The following is a 20,112-nucleotide window of genomic DNA, read 5'->3' as shown; positions in this document are numbered from 1 at the left end:
GATACTCTTCTTGTCCAATAGGAAGCGGCCGTGGAGGATTTACATCATTACAGAAATCTGGGAGAATTTTTCCGTCGTCGCCTCAAACCGGCCGTGAGACCAGTCTGCACCTCCTCCCTGCCTGGTAACTGCTCCTCTCTGCTCCTCTCTCCTCCCCTCTCCTCCTCCTCTCTGCTCCTCCTCTCTGCTCCTCCTTTCTCCTCCTCTCTCCTCTTCCTCTCTGCTCCTCCTCTCTCCTCCCCTCTCCTCCTCCTTCTCTGCTCCTCCTTTCTCCTCCTCTCTCCTCTTCCTCTCTCCTCCTCTCTCCTCCTCCTCTCTGCTCCTCTCCTCTCTGCTCTTCCTCTCTCCTCCTCTCTCCTCCTCCTCTCTGCTCCTCCTCCTCTCTCCTCTTCCTCTCTCCTCCTCCTCTCTCCTCTTCCTCTCTCCTCTCTGCTCCTCCTCCTCTCTCCTCTTCCTCTCTCCTCCTCTCTCCTCCTCCTCTCTGCTCCTCCTCTCTCCTCCTCCTCTCTCCTCTTCCTCTCTCCTTCTCCTCTCTCGTCCTCCTCTCTGCTGAAACAGGCTGAATATAAAACTTAATGTTTTGAGTCTTAATGAGTCTCTAACCCTCCAGAACTCACATCAGGCCAAAAATGTGATAATATATTGAACTCTAGCGCCACCTAGGACCAGAACGTCCACTACGCCTGATAGGAATGTCGTAGAAAGTTCAAACCAAGACTCAGGCGCTGACCCCCCGACCTAAACCCAACAGGAAGTGCTCAGTTTGCCTTTAAATGTTCTTGTCCTCCATCGTGGCGCCCTGCTTCCTATCAGGCGTAGAGGCGGTTCTGCTGGTCCTAGGTGGCGCTAGAAGAGTCCATTATTAGGGGCGGCTGTGGCTCAGGAGGTAGAGCGGTCGTCCTTCAATTGGAAGATTGGCGGTTCGATTCCCAGCTCCTCCAGTCCACATGTCCATGTGTCCTTGGGCAAGACACTTAACCCCTAATTGCTCCCGTTGCTATGCCAACGGTGTGTGAATGAGTGGTCGTAAAGACTAGAACGGTTCTATAGTACACAACATTTACCATTATGGAACTTTTGGGGTTAATTTTTCCATTTGATCAAATGGACCTGATGTGTGTGGTGGATTTGGTTCTGGAGCATCAGACTCTCCTCCCATTCATTGTCTATGGGTTCTGGTCTCTAACGGTCCTCCTGGTTCTGGTCTCAGACGTCTCCGGCTGACGGACGGATCCTTCACTTCGGTCTGGTGAAGAACTCGGAGGTGGAGCAGGTGAAGGGGGTCACTTACAGTCTGGAGGACTTCCTGGGTCCACAACAGGGACGCAGCACCGGTAAGAGACATGGGGGACGTGGTCTGGGTCTTTACTGGTCTAGGGGACATGGGGGACGTGGTCTGGGTATTTACTGGTCTAGGGGACATGGGGGACGTGGCCTGGGTCTTTACTGGTCTTGTCTGGTTCCAGACTCGGCGGAGTCCTTCAGAGACCGGCTGCTGACGAGTCCTGAGAACCAGCTGTTCCACGTCGTGGTCTACTTGGCTCCAGGAGACTATCACTGCTTCCACTCGCCGGTGGACTGGAGGGTCCAGAACCGGAGACACTTCCCAGGTGAGTCTGTCCTGGTCCTGGTCTAACCTGGTCCTGGTTTAACATGGTCCTGGTCTAACCTGGTCCTGGTTTAACCTGGTCCTGGTCTAACCTGGTCCTGGTCTGTGCTGGTCCTGGTTTAACCTGGTCCTGGTCTAACCTGGTCCTGGTCTAACCTGGTCCTGGTTTAACCTGGTCCTGGTCTAACCTGGTCCTGGTCTGTGCTGGTCCTGGTTTAACCTGGTCCTGGTCTAACCTGGTCCTGGTCTAACCTGGTCCTGGTCTGTGCTGGTCCTGGTCTAACCTGGTCCTGGTCTAACCTGGTCCTGGTCTGTGCTGGTCCTGGTCTAACCTGGTCCTGGTCTGTGCTGGTCCTGGTCTAACCTGGTCCTGGTTTAACCTGGTCCTGGTCTAACCTGGTCCTGGTCTGTGCTGGTCCTGGTTTAACCTGGTCCTGGTCTAACCTGGTCCTGGTCTAACCTGGTCCTGGTCTGTGCTGGTCCTGGTCTAACCTGGTCCTGGTCTAAGCTGGTCCTGGTCTAACCTGGTCCTGGTCTGTGCTGGTCCTGGTCTAACCTGGTCCTGGTTTAACCTGGTCCTGGTCTAACCTGGTCCTGGTCTGTGCTGGTCCTGGTTTAACCTGGTCCTGGTCTAACCTGGTCCTGGTCTGTGCTGGTCCTGGTTTAACCTGGTCCTGGTCTAACCTGGTCCTGGTCTGTGCTGGTCCTGGTCTAACCTGGTCCTGGTCTGTGCTGGTCCTGGTCTAACCTGGTCCTGGTCTAACAGGGTCCCTGATGTCGGTGAACCCGGGGGGTCGCTCGGTGGATCAAAGAACTCTTCGTGTTGAACGAGCGCGTCGCTCTGACCGGCCAATGGGAGCACGGCTTCTTCTCCCTCACGGCCGTCGGAGCCACGAACGTCGGATCCATCCGGGTCTACTTCGACCAGGTGATCAATAAATATTATTACTGATCAATAAATATTATTACTGATCAATAAATATTATTACTGATCAATAAATATTATTACTGATCAATAAATATTATTACAGATCAATAAATATTACTGATATAATTGATGACTGATCAATAAACAGATGTATTGATTATTGATTGATGATTATTGATCCCAGGAGCTGCAGACGAACTCTCCTCGGTACAACAAAGGCTCTTTCCACGACCGCAGTTACGTTGCCGTGGGCGACCAAGCGATGAAGGAGGCGGTCTCCATGGCAACGGGGGGCGTGGCCTTAGAGAAGGGCGAGGCGCTGGGAGAGTTTAACTTAGGCTCAACCATCGTTCTGCTGTTCGAGGCTCCCAAAGACTTCAGCTTCAGCCTGCAGCCCGGCCAGCGAATCAGAGTGGGGAGGGGCTCGGCAGCACGCAGGGGGAGGGGCCTGATGACCACTAACTGTTTAAGTTGAAGGCATTGTGGGTAATTTCTTCTGTAATAAGGACTAACACTCCCAGCATGCCGAGTGCCAAACTCTCTCTCTCTCTCTCTCTCTCTCTCTCTCTCTGTGTTTCCTGTCGATCGCCCAACATTTAAAAATGTTCCTCCGTCCAATGAAAGTCACCCACTGTCATCTGGACAATCAGAGCTCTGGACCAATCAGAGCTCTGGACCAATCAGAGTTCACTCACAGTCATCTGGACCAATCAGAGCCACAGTCATTAGGAGAATGAAATAAAAAGTTAAACATGCATGTTAACATTGCCCCCCCCCCCCCCCCCCCCCCCATTAACACTTGAATGCTGTTTTTTGTTTTTTTGTGTCTACTTTTGTAAAATATGTAATTATGAATAAATATATTTTGCATTTTCAGCTCCATCGTTTCATTTTCAGTTCTTATTGAATCAAAGTCGACACGTCGTGTTTTTAATAGTTTTAATTGGTTTAAGTTTGTCAAAATAAATTTACTAACATGAGGGAAGAACTGGCGTCTGATTGGTCGGTGTTAGCCCCGCCCCGGACAGCAGAACCAGCAGCACAGCCAATAGGACGGCGGTGGGCAGCAGTTGCCATAGCGATGGAAGCGCGGCTCAGCCAGACCTCCGTGTGACCAGCCGTCATCAGCGACTTCCTTCCCCAGCCACAGCTTCCCGTCGGGGGCCGCGCCCGCCCCCCCCCTGCTGCCGGGGCTCCAGGAGGAGGCACAGGTCTGCTGGGCCTTCACCCCCAGGAAGGAGGCCAAGTCCAGGTCTAGACCCGCTGCTACCTCCTCTGGGCCGGGGGGTGTTCTGTCTGCACTGAGGGCAGGGGATCCACACCTGGGGGGGGGGGGGGGGGGGTTAATACTGCAGTACTTTAACTACATCACTCATAATACTGCAGTACTTTAACTACATCACTCATAATACTGCAGTACTTTAACTACATCACTCATAATACTGCAGTACTTTAACTAATCAGCTGACATGATGTCATGTGATGCGTTGATGATGTCATGGGTCACCTGATCGTTGATGACCGTGTCCAGCCTCTTTAAACATGCCTGGCAGAAGGCATGGCCACAGTGCAGTCGCCGTGGTAACCGCCGTGATGAGGTCATAGCTGCCGAAGCACACGATGCAGACCAGATCCTGCCTCCTCAGTGACATCATCGTTTCCATGGCAACAGTGGAAGGACCAGGAGGGGGGGCTTCCTCCTCTTCTTTTATTTTTCTGCTGGCAGACATTTTACTCTGAAAGGACGACAGGATGTCATCATCAGACCCTGACCCAGACCCAAACCCAGACCCAGACCCTGACCCAGACCCAGATCCTGACCCTGAGGATCTGTAGAACCAGCACCAACCCTTAACAGTAGTGTTGAAGCCAAATAGTTGATTTTGTGATTTATTGGATATTTTGGTTTATGTTGATTTAAATCAGTGAATGATATATATATATATATTATAGACTAACTCTGGTCCATATAGACTAACTCTGGTCCATATAGACTAACTCTGGTCCATATAGACTAACTCTGGTCCATATAGACTAACTCTGGTCCATATAGACTAACTCTGGTCCTTATAGACTAACTCTGGTCCTTATAGACTAACTCTGGTCCATATAGTATAACTCTGGTCCTTATAGTCTAACTCTGGTCCATATAGACTAACTCTGGTCCTTATAGACTAACTCTGGGTCCATATAGACTAACTCTGGTCCTTATAGTCTAACTCTGGTCCATATAGACTAACTCTGGTCCTTATAGACTAACTCTGGTTCTTATAGACTAACTCTGGTCTTTATAGACTAACTCTGGTCCTTATAGTCTAACTCTGGTCCATATAGACTAACTCTGGTCCTTATAGACTAACTCTGGTTCTTATAGACTAACTCTGGTCTTTATAGACTAACTCTGGTCCTTATAGTCTAACTCTGGTCCATATAGACTAACTCTGGTCCTTATAGACTAACTCTGGTTCTTATAGACTAACTCTGGTCTTTATAGACTAACTCTGGTCCTTATAGTCTAACTCTGGTCCTTATAGACTAACTCTGGTCCTTATAGACTAACTCTGGTCCATATAGACTAACTCTGGTCCTTATAGACTAACTCTGGTCATATAGACTAACTCTGGTCCTTATAGACTAACTCTGGTCCTTATAGACTAACTCTGGTCCATATAGACTAACTCTGGTCCTTATAGACTAACTCTGGTCCTTATAGTCTAACTCTGGTCCATATAGACTAACTCTGGTCCTTATAGACTAACTCTGGTCCTTATAGTCTAACTCTGGTCCTTATAGACTAACTCTGGTCCTTATAGTCTAACTCTGGTCCTTATAGACTAACTCTGGTCCTTATAGACTAACTCTGGTCCTTATATACTAACTCTGGTCCATATAGACTAACTCTGGTCCTTATAGACTAAATCTGGTCCTTATAGACTAACTCTGGTCCATATAGACTAACTCTGGTCCATATAGTCTAACTCTGGTCCTTATAGACTAACTCTGGTCCTTATAGTCTAACTCTGTCCATATAGACTAACTCTGGTCCTTATAGACTAACTCTGGTCCATATAGACTAACTCTGGTCCTTATAGACTAACTCTGGTCCATATAGACTAACTCTGGTCCTTATAGACTAACTCTGGTCCTTATAGTCTAACTCTGGTCCATATAGACTAACTCTGGTCCTTATAGACTAACTCTGGTCCTTATAGTCTAACTCTGGTCCATATAGACTAACTCTGGTCCTTATAGACTAACTCTGGTCCATATAGACTAACTCTGGTCCTTATAGTCTAACTCTGGTCCTTATAGTCTAACTCTGGTCCATATAGACTAACTCTGGTCCTTATAGTCTAACTCTGGTCCTTATAGACTAACTCTGGTCCTTATAGACTAACTCTGGTCCATATAGACTAACTCTGGTCCTTATAGACTAACTCTGGTCCATATAGACTAAATCTGGTCCTTATAGACTAACTCTGGTCCTTATAGACTAACTCTGGTCCTTATAGTCTAACTCTGGTCCTTATAGACTAACTCTGGTCCTTATAGACTAACTCTGGTCTTTATAGACTAACTCTGGTCCATATAGACTAACTCTGGTCCATATAGTCTAACTCTGGTCCTTATAGACTAACTCTGGTCCTTATAGACACTCTGGTCCATATAGACTAACTCTGGTCCTTATAGACTAACTCTGGTCCTTATAGACTAACTCTGGTCCTTATAGTCTAACTCTGGTCCTTATAGACTAACTCTGGTCCTTATAGACTAACTCTGGTCTTTATAGACTAACTCTGGTCCTTATAGACTAACTCTGGTCTTATAGACTAACTCTGGTCCATATAGACTAACTCTGGTCCATATAGACTAACTCTGGTCCTTATAGTCTAACTCTGGTCCATATAGACTAACTCTGGTCCTTATAGTCTAACTCTGGTCCTTATAGTCTAACTCTGGTCCATATAGACTAACTCTGGTCCTTATAGACTAACTCTGGTCCATATAGACTAACTCTGGTCCTTATAGACTAACTCTGGTCCATATAGACTAACTCTGGTCCTTATAGTCTAACTCTGGTCCTTATAGTCTAACTCTGGTCCATATAGACTAACTCTGGTCCTATAGTCTAACTCTGGTCCTTATAGACTAACTCTGGTCCTTATAGACTAACTCTGGTCCATATAGACTAACTCTGGTCCTTATAGACTAACTCTGGTCCATATAGACTAACTCTGGTCCTTATAGACACTCTGGTCCTTATAGACTAACTCTGGTCCATATAGACTAACTCTGGTCCTTATAGACTAACTCTGGTCCATATAGACTAACTCTGGTCCTTATAGACTAACTCTGGTCCTTATAGACTAACTCTGGTCCTTATAGTCTAACTCTGGTCCATATAGACTAACTCTGGTCCTTATAGACACTCTGGTCCATATAGACTAACTCTGGTCCTTATAGACTAACTCTGGTCTTTATAGTCTAACTCTGGTCCTTATAGTCTAACTCTGGTCCATATAGACTAACTCTGGTCCTTATAGACTAACTCTGGTCCATATAGACTAACTCTGGTCCTTATAGACTAACTCTGGTCCTTATAGTCTAACTCTGGTCCTTATAGTCTAACTCTGGTCTTTATAGTCTAACTCTGGTCCTTATAGACTAACTCTGGTCCTTATAGACTAACTCTGGTCCTTATAGTCTAACTCTGGTCCTTATAGACTAACTCTGGTCCTTATAGACTAACTCTGGTCTTTATAGACTAACTCTGGTCCTTATAGACTAACTCTGGTCTTTATAGACTAACTCTGGTCCATATAGACTAACTCTGGTCCATATAGACTAACTCCGGTCCTTATAGACTAACTCTGGTCTTTATAGACTAACTCTGGTCATATAGACTAACTCTGGTCCTTATAGACTAACTCTGGTCCTTATAGACTAACTCTGGTCTTTATAGACTAACTCTGGTCCATATAGACTAACTCTGGTCCTTATAGACTAACTCTGGTCCTTATAGACTAACTCTGGTCTTTATAGACTAACTCTGGTCCTTATAGACTAACTCTGGTCTTTATAGACTAACTCTGGTCCATATAGACTAACTCTGGTCTTTATAGACTAACTCTGGTCCTTATAGACTAACTCTGGTCTTTATAGACTAACTCTGGTCCATATAGACTAACTCTGGTCCATATAGACTAACTCTGGTCCTTATAGACTAACTCTGGTCCTTATAGACTAACTCTGGTCTTTATAGACTAACTCTGGTCCTTATAGACTAACTCTGGTCTTTATAGACTAACTCTGGTCCATATAGACTAACTCTGGTCCTTATAGACTAACTCTGGTCTTTATAGACTAACTCTGGTCCATATAGACTAACTCTGGTCTTTATAGACTAACTCTGGTCCTTATAGACTAACTCTGGTCTTTATAGACTAACTCTGGTCTTTATAGACTAACTCTGGTCCATATAGACTAACTCTGGTCTTTATAGACTAACTCTGGTCCATATAGACTAACTCTGGTCTTTATAGACTAACTCTGGTCCTTATAGACTAACTCTGGTCTTTATAGACTAACTCTGGTCCTTATAGACTAACTCTGGTCCATATAGACTAACTCTGGTCCTTATAGGACTAACTCTGTCCTTATAGACTAACTCTGGTCTTTATAGACTAACTCTGGTCCATATAGACTAACTCTGGTCTTTATAGACTAACTCTGGTCCTTATAGACTAACTCTGGTCCATATAGACTAACTCTGGTCTTATAGACTAACTCTGGTCCTTATAGACTAACTCTGGTCCTTATAGACTAACTCTGGTCTTATAGACTAACTCTGGTCCTTATAGTCTAACTCTGGTCTTATAGTCTAACTCTGGTCTTTATAGACTAACTCTGGTCCATATAGACTAACTCTGGTCCATATAGACTAACTCTGGTCCATATAGACTAACTCTGGTCCTTATAGACTAACTCTGGTCCTTATAGACTAACTCTGGTCTTTATAGACTAACTCTCGGTCCTTATAGTCTAACTCTGGTCCTTATAGTCTAACTTGGTCTTTATAGACTAACTCTGGTCCATATAGACTAACTCTGGTCCATATAGACTAACTCTGGTCCATATAGTCTAACTCTGGTCCATATAGACTAACTCTGGTCCTTATAGACTAACTCTGGTCCATATAGACTAACTCTGGTCCTTATAGTCTAACTCTGGTCCATATAGACTAACTCTGGTCCTTATAGACTAACTCTGGTTCTTATAGACTAACTCTGGTCTTTATAGACTAACTCTGGTCCTTATAGTCTAACTCTGGTCCATATAGACTAACTCTGGTCCTTATAGACTAACTCTGGTTCTTATAGACTAACTCTGGTCTTTATAGACTAACTCTGGTCCTTATAGTCTAACTCTGGTCCATATAGACTAACTCTGGTCCTTATAGACTAACTCTGGTTCTTATAGACTAACTCTGGTCTTTATAGACTAACTCTGGTCCTTATAGTCTAAACTCTGGTCCTTATAGACTAACTCTGGTCCTTATAGACTAACTCTGGTCCATATAGACTAACTCTGGTCCTTATAGACTAACTCTGGTCCATATAGACTAACTCTGGTCCTTATAGACTAACTCTGGTCCTTATAGACTAACTCTGGTCCATATAGACTAACTCTGGTCCTTATAGACTAACTCTGGTCCATATAGACTAACTCTGGTCCTTATAGACTAACTCTGGTCCTTATAGACTAACTCTGGTCCATATAGACTAACTCTGGTCCTTATAGACTAACTCTGGTCTTATAGACTAACTCTGGTCCATATAGACTAACTCTGGTCTTTATAGACTAACTCTGGTCCTTATAGACTAACTCTGGTCTTTTATAGACTAACTCTGGTCTTTATAGACTAACTCTGGTCCATATAGGACTAAACTCTGGTCTTTATAGACTAACTCTGGTCCATATAGACTAACTCTGGTCTTATAGACTAACTCTGGTCCTTATAGACTAACTCTGGTCTTTATAGACTAACTCTGGTCCTTATAGACTAACTCTGGTCCATATAGACTAACTCTGGTCCTTTATAGACTAACTCTGGTCCTTATAGACTAACTCTGGTCTTTATAGACTAACTCTGGTCCATATAGACTAACTCTGGTCTTTATAGACTAACTCTGGTCCTTATAGACTAACTCTGGTCCATATAGACTAACTCTGGTCTTATAGACTAACTCTGGTCCTTATAGACTAACTCTGGTCCTTATAGACTAACTCTGGTCTTTATAGACTAACTCTGGTCCTTATAGTCTAACTCTGGTCCTTATAGTCTAACTCTGGTCTTTATAGACTAACTCTGGTCCATATAGACTAACTCTGGTCCATATAGACTAACTCTGGTCCATATAGACTAACTCTGGTCCTTATAGACTAACTCTGGTCCTTATAGACTAACTCTGGTCTTTATAGACTAACTCTGGTCCTTATAGTCTAACTCTGGTCCTTATAGTCTAACTCTGGTCTTTATAGACTAACTCTGGTCCATATAGACTAACTCTGGTCCATATAGACTAACTCTGGTCCATATAGTCTAACTCTGGTCCATATAGACTAACTCTGGTCCTTATAGACTAACTCTGGTCCATATAGACTAACTCTGGTCCTTATAGTCTAACTCTGGTCCATATAGACTAACTCTGGTCCTTATAGACTAACTCTGGTTCTTATAGACTAACTCTGGTCTTTATAGACTAACTCTGGTCCTTATAGTCTAACTCTGTCCATATAGACTAACTCTGGTCCTTATAGACTAACTCTGGTTCTTATAGACTAACTCTGGTCTTTATAGACTAACTCTGGTCCTTATAGTCTAACTGGTCCATATAGACTAACTCTGGTCCTTATAGACTAACTCTGGTTCTTATAGACTAACTCTGGTCTTTATAGACTAACTCTGGTCCTTATAGTCTAACTCTGGTCCTTATAGACTAACTCTGGTCCTTATAGACTAACTCTGGTCCATATAGACTAACTCTGGTCCTTATAGACTAACTCTGGTCCATATAGACTAACTCTGGTCCTTATAGACTAACTCTGGTCCTTATAGACTAACTCTGGTCCATATAGACTAACTCTGGTCCTTATAGACTAACTCTGGTCCTTATAGTCTAACTCTGGTCCATATAGACTAACTCTGGTCCTTATAGACTAACTCTGGTCCTTATAGTCTAACTCTGGTCCTTATAGACTAACTCTGGTCCTTATAGTCTAACTCTGGTCCTTATAGACTAACTCTGGTCCTTATAGACTAACTCTGGTCCTTATATACTAACTCTGGTCCATATAGACTAACTCTGGTCCTTATAGACTAAATCTGGTCCTTATAGACTAACTCTGGTCCATAAGACTAACTCTGGTCCATATAGTCTAACTCTGGTCCTTATAGACTAACTCTGGTCCTTATAGTCTAACTCTGGTCCATATAGACTAACTCTGGTCCTTATAGACTAACTCTGGTCCATATAGACTACTCTGGTCCTTATAGACTAACTCTGGTCCATATAGACTAACTCTGGTCCTTATAGACTAACTCTGGTCCTTATAGTCTAACTCTGGTCCATATAGACTAACTCTGGTCCTTATAGACTAACTCTGGTCCTTATAGTCTAACTCTGGTCCATATAGACTAACTCTGGTCCTTATAGACTAACTCTGGTCCATATAGACTAACTCTGGTCCTTATAGTCTAACTCTGGTCCTTATAGTCTAACTCTGGTCCATATAGACTAACTCTGGTCCTTATAGTCTAACTCTGGTCCTTATAGACTAAACTCTGGTCCTTATAGACTAACTCTGGTCCATATAGACTAACTCTGGTCCATATAGACTAACTCTGGTCCTTATAGTCTAACTCTGGTCCTTATAGTCTAACTCTGGTCCATATAGACTAACTCTGGTCCTTATAGTCTAACTCTGGTCCTTATAGACTAACTCTGGTCCTTATAGACTAACTCTGGTCCATATAGACTAACTCTGGTCCTTATAGACTAACTCTGGTCCATATAGACTAAATCTGGTCCTTATAGACTAACTCTGGTCCTTATAGACTAACTCTGGTCCTTATAGTCTAACTCTGGTCCTTATAGACTAACTCTGGTCCTTATAGACTAACTCTGGTCTTTATAGACTAACTCTGGTCCATATAGACTAACTCTGGTCCATATAGTCTAACTCTGGTCCTTATAGACTAACTCTGGTCCTTATAGACACTCTGGTCCATATAGACTAACTCTGGTCCTTATAGACTAACTCTGGTCCTTATAGACTAACTCTGGTCCTTATAGTCTAACTCTGGTCCTTATAGACTAACTCTGGTCCTTATAGACTAACTCTGGTCTTTATAGACTAACTCTGGTCCTTATAGACTAACTCTGGTCTTTATAGACTAACTCTGGTCCATATAGACTAACTCTGGTCCATATAGACTAACTCTGGTCCTTATAGTCTAACTCTGGTCCATATAGACTAACTCTGGTCCTTATAGTCTAACTCTGGTCCTTATAGTCTAACTCTGGTCCATATAGACTAACTCTGGTCCTTATAGACTAACTCTGGTCCATATAGACTAACTCTGGTCCTTATAGACTAACTCTGGTCCATATAGACTAACTCTGGTCCTTATAGTCTAACTCTGGTCCTTATAGTCTAACTCTGGTCCATATAGACTAACTCTGGTCCTTATAGTCTAACTCTGGTCCTTATAGACTAACTCTGGTCCTTATAGACTAACTCTGGTCCATATAGACTAACTCTGGTCCTTATAGACTAACTCTGGTCCATATAGACTAACTCTGGTCCTTATAGACACTCTGGTCCTTATAGACTAACTCCTGGTCCATATAGACTAACTCTGGTCCTTATAGACTAACTCTGGTCCATATAGACTAACTCTGGTCCTTATAGACTAACTCTGGTCCTTATAGACTAACTCTGGTCCTTATAGGTCTAACTCTGGTCCATATAGACTAACTCTGGTCCTTATAGACACTCTGGTCCATATAGACTAACTCTGGTCCTTATAGACTAACTCTGGTCTTTATAGTCTAACTCTGGTCCTTATAGTCTAACTCTGGTCCATATAGACTAACTCTGGTCCTTATAGACTAACTCTGGTCCATATAGACCTAACTCTGGTCCTTATAGACTAACTCTGGTCCTTATAGTCTAACTCTGGTCCTTATAGTCTAACTCTGGTCTTTATAGTCTAACTCTGGTCCTTATAGACTAACTCTGGTCCTTATAGACTAACTCTGGTCCTTATAGTCTAACTCTGGTCCTTATAGACTAACTCTGGTCCTTATAGACTAACTCTGGTCTTTATAGACTAACTCTGGTCCTTATAGACTAACTCTGGTCTTTATAGACTAACTCTGGTCCATATAGACTAACTCTGGTCCATATAGACTAACTCCGGTCCTTATAGACTAACTCTGGTCTTTATAGACTAACTCTGGTCCATATAGACTAACTCTGGTCTTTATAGACTAACTCTGGTCCTTATAGACTAACTCTGGTCTTTATAGACTAACTCTGGTCCATATAGACTAACTCTGGTCCTTATAGACTAACTCTGGTCCTTATAGACTAACTCTGGTCTTTATAGACTAACTCTGGTCCTTATAGACTAACTCTGGTCTTTATAGACTAACTCTGGTCCATATAGACTAACTCTGGTCTTTATAGACTAACTCTGGTCCTTATAGACTAACTCTGGTCTTTATAGACTAACTCTGGTCCATATAGACTAACTCTGGTCCATATAGACTAACTCTGGTCCTTATAGACTAACTCTGGTCCTTATAGACTAACTCTGGTCTTTATAGACTAACTCTGGTCCTTATAGACTAACTCTGGTCTTTATAGACTAACTCTGGTCCATATAGACTAACTCTGGTCCTTATAGACTAACTCTGGTCTTTATAGACTAACTCTGGTCCATATAGACTAACTCTGGTCTTTATAGACTAACTCTGGTCCTTATAGACTAACTCTGGTCTTTATAGACTAACTCTGGTCTTTATAGACTAACTCTGGTCCATATAGACTAACTCTGGTCTTTATAGACTAACTCTGGTCCATATAGACTAACTCTGGTCTTTATAGACTAACTCTGGTCCTTATAGACTAACTCTGGTCTTTATAGACTAACTCTGGTCCTTATAGACTAACTCTGGTCCATATAGACTAACTCTGGTCCTTATAGACTAACTCTGGTCCTTATAGACTAACTCTGGTCTTTATAGACTAACTCTGGTCCATATAGACTAACTCTGGTCTTTATAGACTAACTCTGGTCCTTATAGACTAACTCTGGTCCATATAGACTAACTCTGGTCTTTATAGACTAACTCTGGTCCTTATAGACTAACTCTGGTCCTTATAGACTAACTCTGGTCTTTATAGACTAACTCTGGTCCTTATAGTCTAACTCTGGTCCTTATAGTCTAACTCTGGTCTTTATAGACTAACTCTGGTCCATATAGACTAACTCTGGTCCATATAGACTAACTCTGGTCCATATAGACTAACTCTGGTCCTTATAGACTAACTCTGGTCCTTATAGACTAACTCTGGTCTTTATAGACTAACTCTGGTCCTTATAGTCTAACTCTGGTCCTTATAGTCTAACTCTGGTCTTTATAGACTAACTCTGGTCCATATAGACTAACTCTGGTCCATATAGACTAACTCTGGTCCATATAGTCTAACTCTGGTCCATATAGACTAACTCTGGTCCTTATAGACTAACTCTGGTCCATATAGACTAACTCTGGTCCTTATAGTCTAACTCTGGTCCATATAGACTAACTCTGGTCCTTATAGACTAACTCTGGTTCTTATAGACTAACTCTGGTCTTTATAGACTAACTCTGGTCCTTATAGTCTAACTCTGGTCCATATAGACTAACTCTGGTCCTTATAGACTAACTCTGGTTCTTATAGACTAACTCTGGTCTTTATAGACTAACTCTGGTCCTTATAGTCTAACTCTGGTCCATATAGACTAACTCTGGTCCTTATAGACTAACTCTGGTTCTTATAGACTAACTCTGGTCTTTATAGACTAACTCTGGTCCTTATAGTCTAACTCTGGTCCTTATAGACTAACTCTGGTCCTTATAGACTAACTCTGGTCCATATAGACTAACTCTGGTCCTTATAGACTAACTCTGGTCCATATAGACTAACTCTGGTCCTTATAGACTAACTCTGGTCCTTATAGACTAACTCTGGTCCATATAGACTAACTCTGGTCCTTATAGACTAACTCTGGTCCATATAGACTAACTCTGGTCCTTATAGACTAACTCTGGTCCTTATAGACTAACTCTGGTCCATATAGACTAACTCTGGTCCTTATAGACTAACTCTGGTCTTTATAGACTAACTCTGGTCCATATAGACTAACTCTGGTCTTTATAGACTAACTCTGGTCCTTATAGACTAACTCTGGTCTTTATAGACTAACTCTGGTCTTTATAGACTAACTCTGGTCCATATAGACTAACTCTGGTCTTTATAGACTAACTCTGGTCCATATAGACTAACTCTGGTCTTTATAGACTAACTCTGGTCCTTATAGACTAACTCTGGTCTTTATAGACTAACTCTGGTCCTTATAGACTAACTCTGGTCCATATAGACTAACTCTGGTCCTTATAGACTAACTCTGGTCCTTATAGACTAACTCTGGTCTTTATAGACTAACTCTGGTCCATATAGACTAACTCTGGTCTTTATAGACTAACTCTGGTCCTTATAGACTAACTCTGGTCCATATAGACTAACTCTGGTCTTTATAGACTAACTCTGGTCCTTATAGACTAACTCTGGTCCTTATAGACTAACTCTGGTCTTTATAGACTAACTCTGGTCCTTATAGTCTAACTCTGGTCCATATAGTCTAACTCTGGTCTTTATAGACTAACTCTGGTCCATATAGACTAACTCTGGTCCATATAGACTAACTCTGGTCCATATAGACTAACTCTGGTCCTTATAGACTAACTCTGGTCCTTATAGACTAACTCTGGTCTTTATAGACTAACTCTGGTCCTTATAGTCTAACTCTGGTCCTTATAGTCTAACTCTGGTCTTTATAGACTAACTCTGGTCCATATAGACTAACTCTGGTCCATATAGACTAACTCTGGTCCATATAGTCTAACTCTGGTCCATATAGACTAACTCTGGTCCTTATAGACTAACTCTGGTCCATATAGACTAACTCTGGTCCTTATAGTCTAACTCTGGTCCATATAGACTAACTCTGGTCCTTATAGACTAACTCTGGTTCTTATAGACTAACTCTGGTCTTTATAGACTAACTCTGGTCCTTATAGTCTAACTCTGGTCCATATAGACTAACTCTGGTCCTTATAGACTAACTCTGGTTCTTATAGACTAACTCTGGTCTTTATAGACTAACTCTGGTCCTTATAGTCTAACTCTGGTCCATATAGACTAACTCTGGTCCTTATAGACTAACTCTGGTTCTTATAGACTAACTCTGGTCTTTATAGACTAACTCTGGTCCTTATAGTCTAACTCTGGTCCTTATAGACTAACTCTGGTCCTTATAGACTAACTCTGGTCCATATAGACTAACTCTGGTCCTTATAGACTAACTCTGGTCCATATAGACTAACTCTGGTCCTTATAGACTAACTCTGGTCCTTATAGACTAACTCTGGTCCATATAGACTAACTCTGGTCCTTATAGACTAACTCTGGTCCTTATAGTCTAACTCTGGTCCATATAGACTAACTCTGGTCCTTATAGACTAACTCTGGTCCTTATAGTCTAACTCTGGTCCTTATAGACTAACTCTGGTCCTTATAGTCTAACTCTGGTCCTTATAGACTAACTCTGGTCCTTATAGACTAACTCTGGTCCTTATATACTAACTCTGGTCCATATAGACTAACTCTGGTCCTTATAGACTAAATCTGGTCCTTATAGACTAACTCTGGTCCATATAGACTAACTCTGGTCCATATAGTCTAACTCTGGTCCTTATAGACTAACTCTGGTCCTTATAGTCTAACTCTGGTCCATATAGACTAACTCTGGTCCTTATAGACTAACTCTGGTCCATATAGACTAACTCTGGTCCTTATAGACTAACTCTGGTCCATATAGACTAACTCTGGTCCTTATAGACTAACTCTGGTCCTTATAGTCTAACTCTGGTCCATATAGACTAACTCTGGTCCTTATAGACTAACTCTGGTCCTTATAGTCTAACTCTGGTCCATATAGACTAACTCTGGTCCTTATAGACTAACTCTGGTCCATATAGACTAACTCTGGTCCTTATAGTCTAACTCTGGTCCTTATAGTCTAACTCTGGTCCATATAGACTAACTCTGGTCCTTATAGTCTAACTCTGGTCCTTATAGACTAACTCTGGTCCTTATAGACTAACTCTGGTCCATATAGACTAACTCTGGTCCTTATAGACTAACTCTGGTCCATATAGACTAAATCTGGTCCTTATAGACTAACTCTGGTCCTTATAGACTAACTCTGGTCCTTATAGTCTAACTCTGGTCCTTATAGACTAACTCTGGTCCTTATAGACTAACTCTGGTCTTTATAGACTAACTCTGGTCCATATAGACTAACTCTGGTCCATATAGTCTAACTCTGGTCCTTATAGACTAACTCTGGTCCTTATAGACACTCTGGTCCATATAGACTAACTCTGGTCCTTATAGACTAACTCTGGTCCTTATAGACTAACTCTGGTCCTTATAGTCTAACTCTGGTCCTTATAGACTAACTCTGGTCCTTATAGACTAACTCTGGTCTTTATAGACTAACTCTGGTCCTTATAGACTAACTCTGGTCTTTATAGACTAACTCTGGTCCATATAGACTAACTCTGGTCCATATAGACTAACTCTGGTCCTTATAGTCTAACTCTGGTCCATATAGACTAACTCTGGTCCTTATAGTCTAACTCTGGTCCTTATAGTCTAACTCTGGTCCATATAGACTAACTCTGGTCCTTATAGACTAACTCTGGTCCATATAGACTAACTCTGGTCCTTATAGACTAACTCTGGTCCATATAGACTAACTCTGGTCCTTATAGTCTAACTCTGGTCCTTATAGTCTAACTCTGGTCCATATAGACTAACTCTGGTCCTTATAGTCTAACTCTGGTCCTTATAGACTAACTCTGGTCCTTATAGACTAACTCTGGTCCATATAGACTAACTCTGGTCCTTATAGACTAACTCTGGTCCATATAGACTAACTCTGGTCCTTATAGACACTCTGGTCCTTATAGACTAACTCTGGTCCATATAGACTAACTCTGGTCCTTATAGACTAACTCTGGTCCATATAGACTAACTCTGGTCCTTATAGACTAACTCTGGTCCTTATAGACTAACTCTGGTCCTTATAGTCTAACTCTGGTCCATATAGACTAACTCTGGTCCTTATAGACACTCTGGTCCATATAGACTAACTCTGGTCCTTATAGACTAACTCTGGTCTTTATAGTCTAACTCTGGTCCTTATAGTCTAACTCTGGTCCATATAGACTAACTCTGGTCCTTATAGACTAACTCTGGTCCATATAGACTAACTCTGGTCCTTATAGACTAACTCTGGTCCTTATAGTCTAACTCTGGTCCTTATAGTCTAACTCTGGTCTTTATAGTCTAACTCTGGTCCTTATAGACTAACTCTGGTCCTTATAGACTAACTCTGGTCCTTATAGTCTAACTCTGGTCCTTATAGACTAACTCTGGTCCTTATAGACTAACTCTGGTCTTTATAGACTAACTCTGGTCCTTATAGACTAACTCTGGTCTTTATAGACTAACTCTGGTCCATATAGACTAACTCTGGTCCATATAGACTAACTCCGGTCCTTATAGACTAACTCTGGTCTTTATAGACTAACTCTGGTCCATATAGACTAACTCTGGTCTTTATAGACTAACTCTGGTCCTTATAGACTAACTCTGGTCTTTATAGACTAACTCTGGTCCATATAGACTAACTCTGGTCCTTATAGACTAACTCTGGTCCTTATAGACTAACTCTGGTCTTTATAGACTAACTCTGGTCCTTATAGACTAACTCTGGTCTTTATAGACTAACTCTGGTCCATATAGACTAACTCTGGTCTTTATAGACTAACTCTGGTCCTTATAGACTAACTCTGGTCTTTATAGACTAACTCTGGTCCATATAGACTAACTCTGGTCCATATAGACTAACTCTGGTCCTTATAGACTAACTCTGGTCCTTATAGACTAACTCTGGTCTTTATAGACTAACTCTGGTCCTTATAGACTAACTCTGGTCTTTATAGACTAACTCTGGTCCATATAGACTAACTCTGGTCCTTATAGACTAACTCTGGTCTTTATAGACTAACTCTGGTCCATATAGACTAACTCTGGTCTTTATAGACTAACTCTGGTCCTTATAGACTAACTCTGGTCTTTATAGACTAACTCTGGTCTTTATAGACTAACTCTGGTCCATATAGACTAACTCTGGTCTTTATAGACTAACTCTGGTCCATATAGACTAACTCTGGTCTTTATAGACTAACTCTGGTCCTTATAGACTAACTCTGGTCTTTATAGACTAACTCTGGTCCTTATAGACTAACTCTGGTCCATATAGACTAACTCTGGTCCTTATAGACTAACTCTGGTCCTTATAGACTAACTCTGGTCTTTATAGACTAACTCTGGTCCATATAGACTAACTCTGGTCTTTATAGACTAACTCTGGTCCTTATAGACTAACTCTGGTCCATATAGACTAACTCTGGTCTTTATAGACTAACTCTGGTCCTTATAGACTAACTCTGGTCCTTATAGACTAACTCTGGTCTTTATAGACTAACTCTGGTCCTTATAGTCTAACTCTGGTCCTTATAGTCTAACTCTGGTCTTTATAGACTAACTCTGGTCCATATAGACTAACTCTGGTCCATATAGACTAACTCTGGTCCATATAGACTAACTCTGGTCCTTATAGACTAACTCTGGTCCTTATAGACTAACTCTGGTCCATATAGACTAACTCTGGTCCTTATAGACTAACTCTGGTCCTTATAGACTAACTCTGGTCCATATAGACTAACTCTGGTCCATATAGACTAACTCTGGTCCTTATAGACTAACTCTGGTCCTTATAGACTAACTCTGGTCCTTATAGACTAACTCTGGTCCTGGTCCTTATAGACTAACTCTGGTCCATATAGACTAACTCTGGTCCTTATAGACTAACTCTGGTCCATATAGACTAACTCTGGTCCATATAGACTAACTCTGGTCCATATAGACTAACTCTGGTCCATATAGACTAACTCTGGTCCATATAGACTAACTCTGGTCCTTATAGACTAACTCTGGTCCTTATAGACTAACTCTGGTCCATATAGACTAACTCTGGTCCTTATAGACTAACTCTGGTCCTTATAGACTAACTCTGGTCCATATAGACTAACTCTGGTCCTTATAG

General features: G+C 42.0%; 2 protein-coding genes across 2 annotated transcripts; one reads left to right on the top strand and one right to left on the bottom strand.

The window, feature by feature from the left end:
* Nucleotides 1-1,210: 1,210 nt before the first annotated feature.
* On the top strand, nucleotides 1,211-3,396 carry pisd (phosphatidylserine decarboxylase; the record flags this gene model as incomplete). The annotated part of the gene is given in 5 exon segments (XM_062434346.1): nucleotides 1,211-1,334; nucleotides 1,467-1,610; nucleotides 2,376-2,398; nucleotides 2,400-2,537; nucleotides 2,722-3,396. Coding segments are annotated over 5 exon segments (720 nt in total), but the record flags the coding sequence as incomplete, so codon positions are not given.
* Nucleotides 3,397-3,546: 150 nt separating this feature from the next.
* Nucleotides 3,547-4,267, bottom strand: rnf224 (ring finger protein 224). The gene is given in 4 exon segments (XM_062435128.1): nucleotides 3,547-3,804; nucleotides 3,806-3,859; nucleotides 4,045-4,125; nucleotides 4,127-4,267. Coding segments are annotated over 4 exon segments (534 nt in total).
* Between the last annotated feature and the right edge of the window lie 15,845 nt (nucleotides 4,268-20,112).

Source organism: Scomber scombrus, chromosome 15, assembly GCF_963691925.1.
Source record: "Scomber scombrus chromosome 15, fScoSco1.1, whole genome shotgun sequence".
NCBI classification, from domain to species: Eukaryota; Metazoa; Chordata; class Actinopteri; order Scombriformes; family Scombridae; genus Scomber; species Scomber scombrus.
Note: the sequence above shows the minus strand (reverse complement) of the source record. Positions and strands in the feature narration are given on the sequence as shown.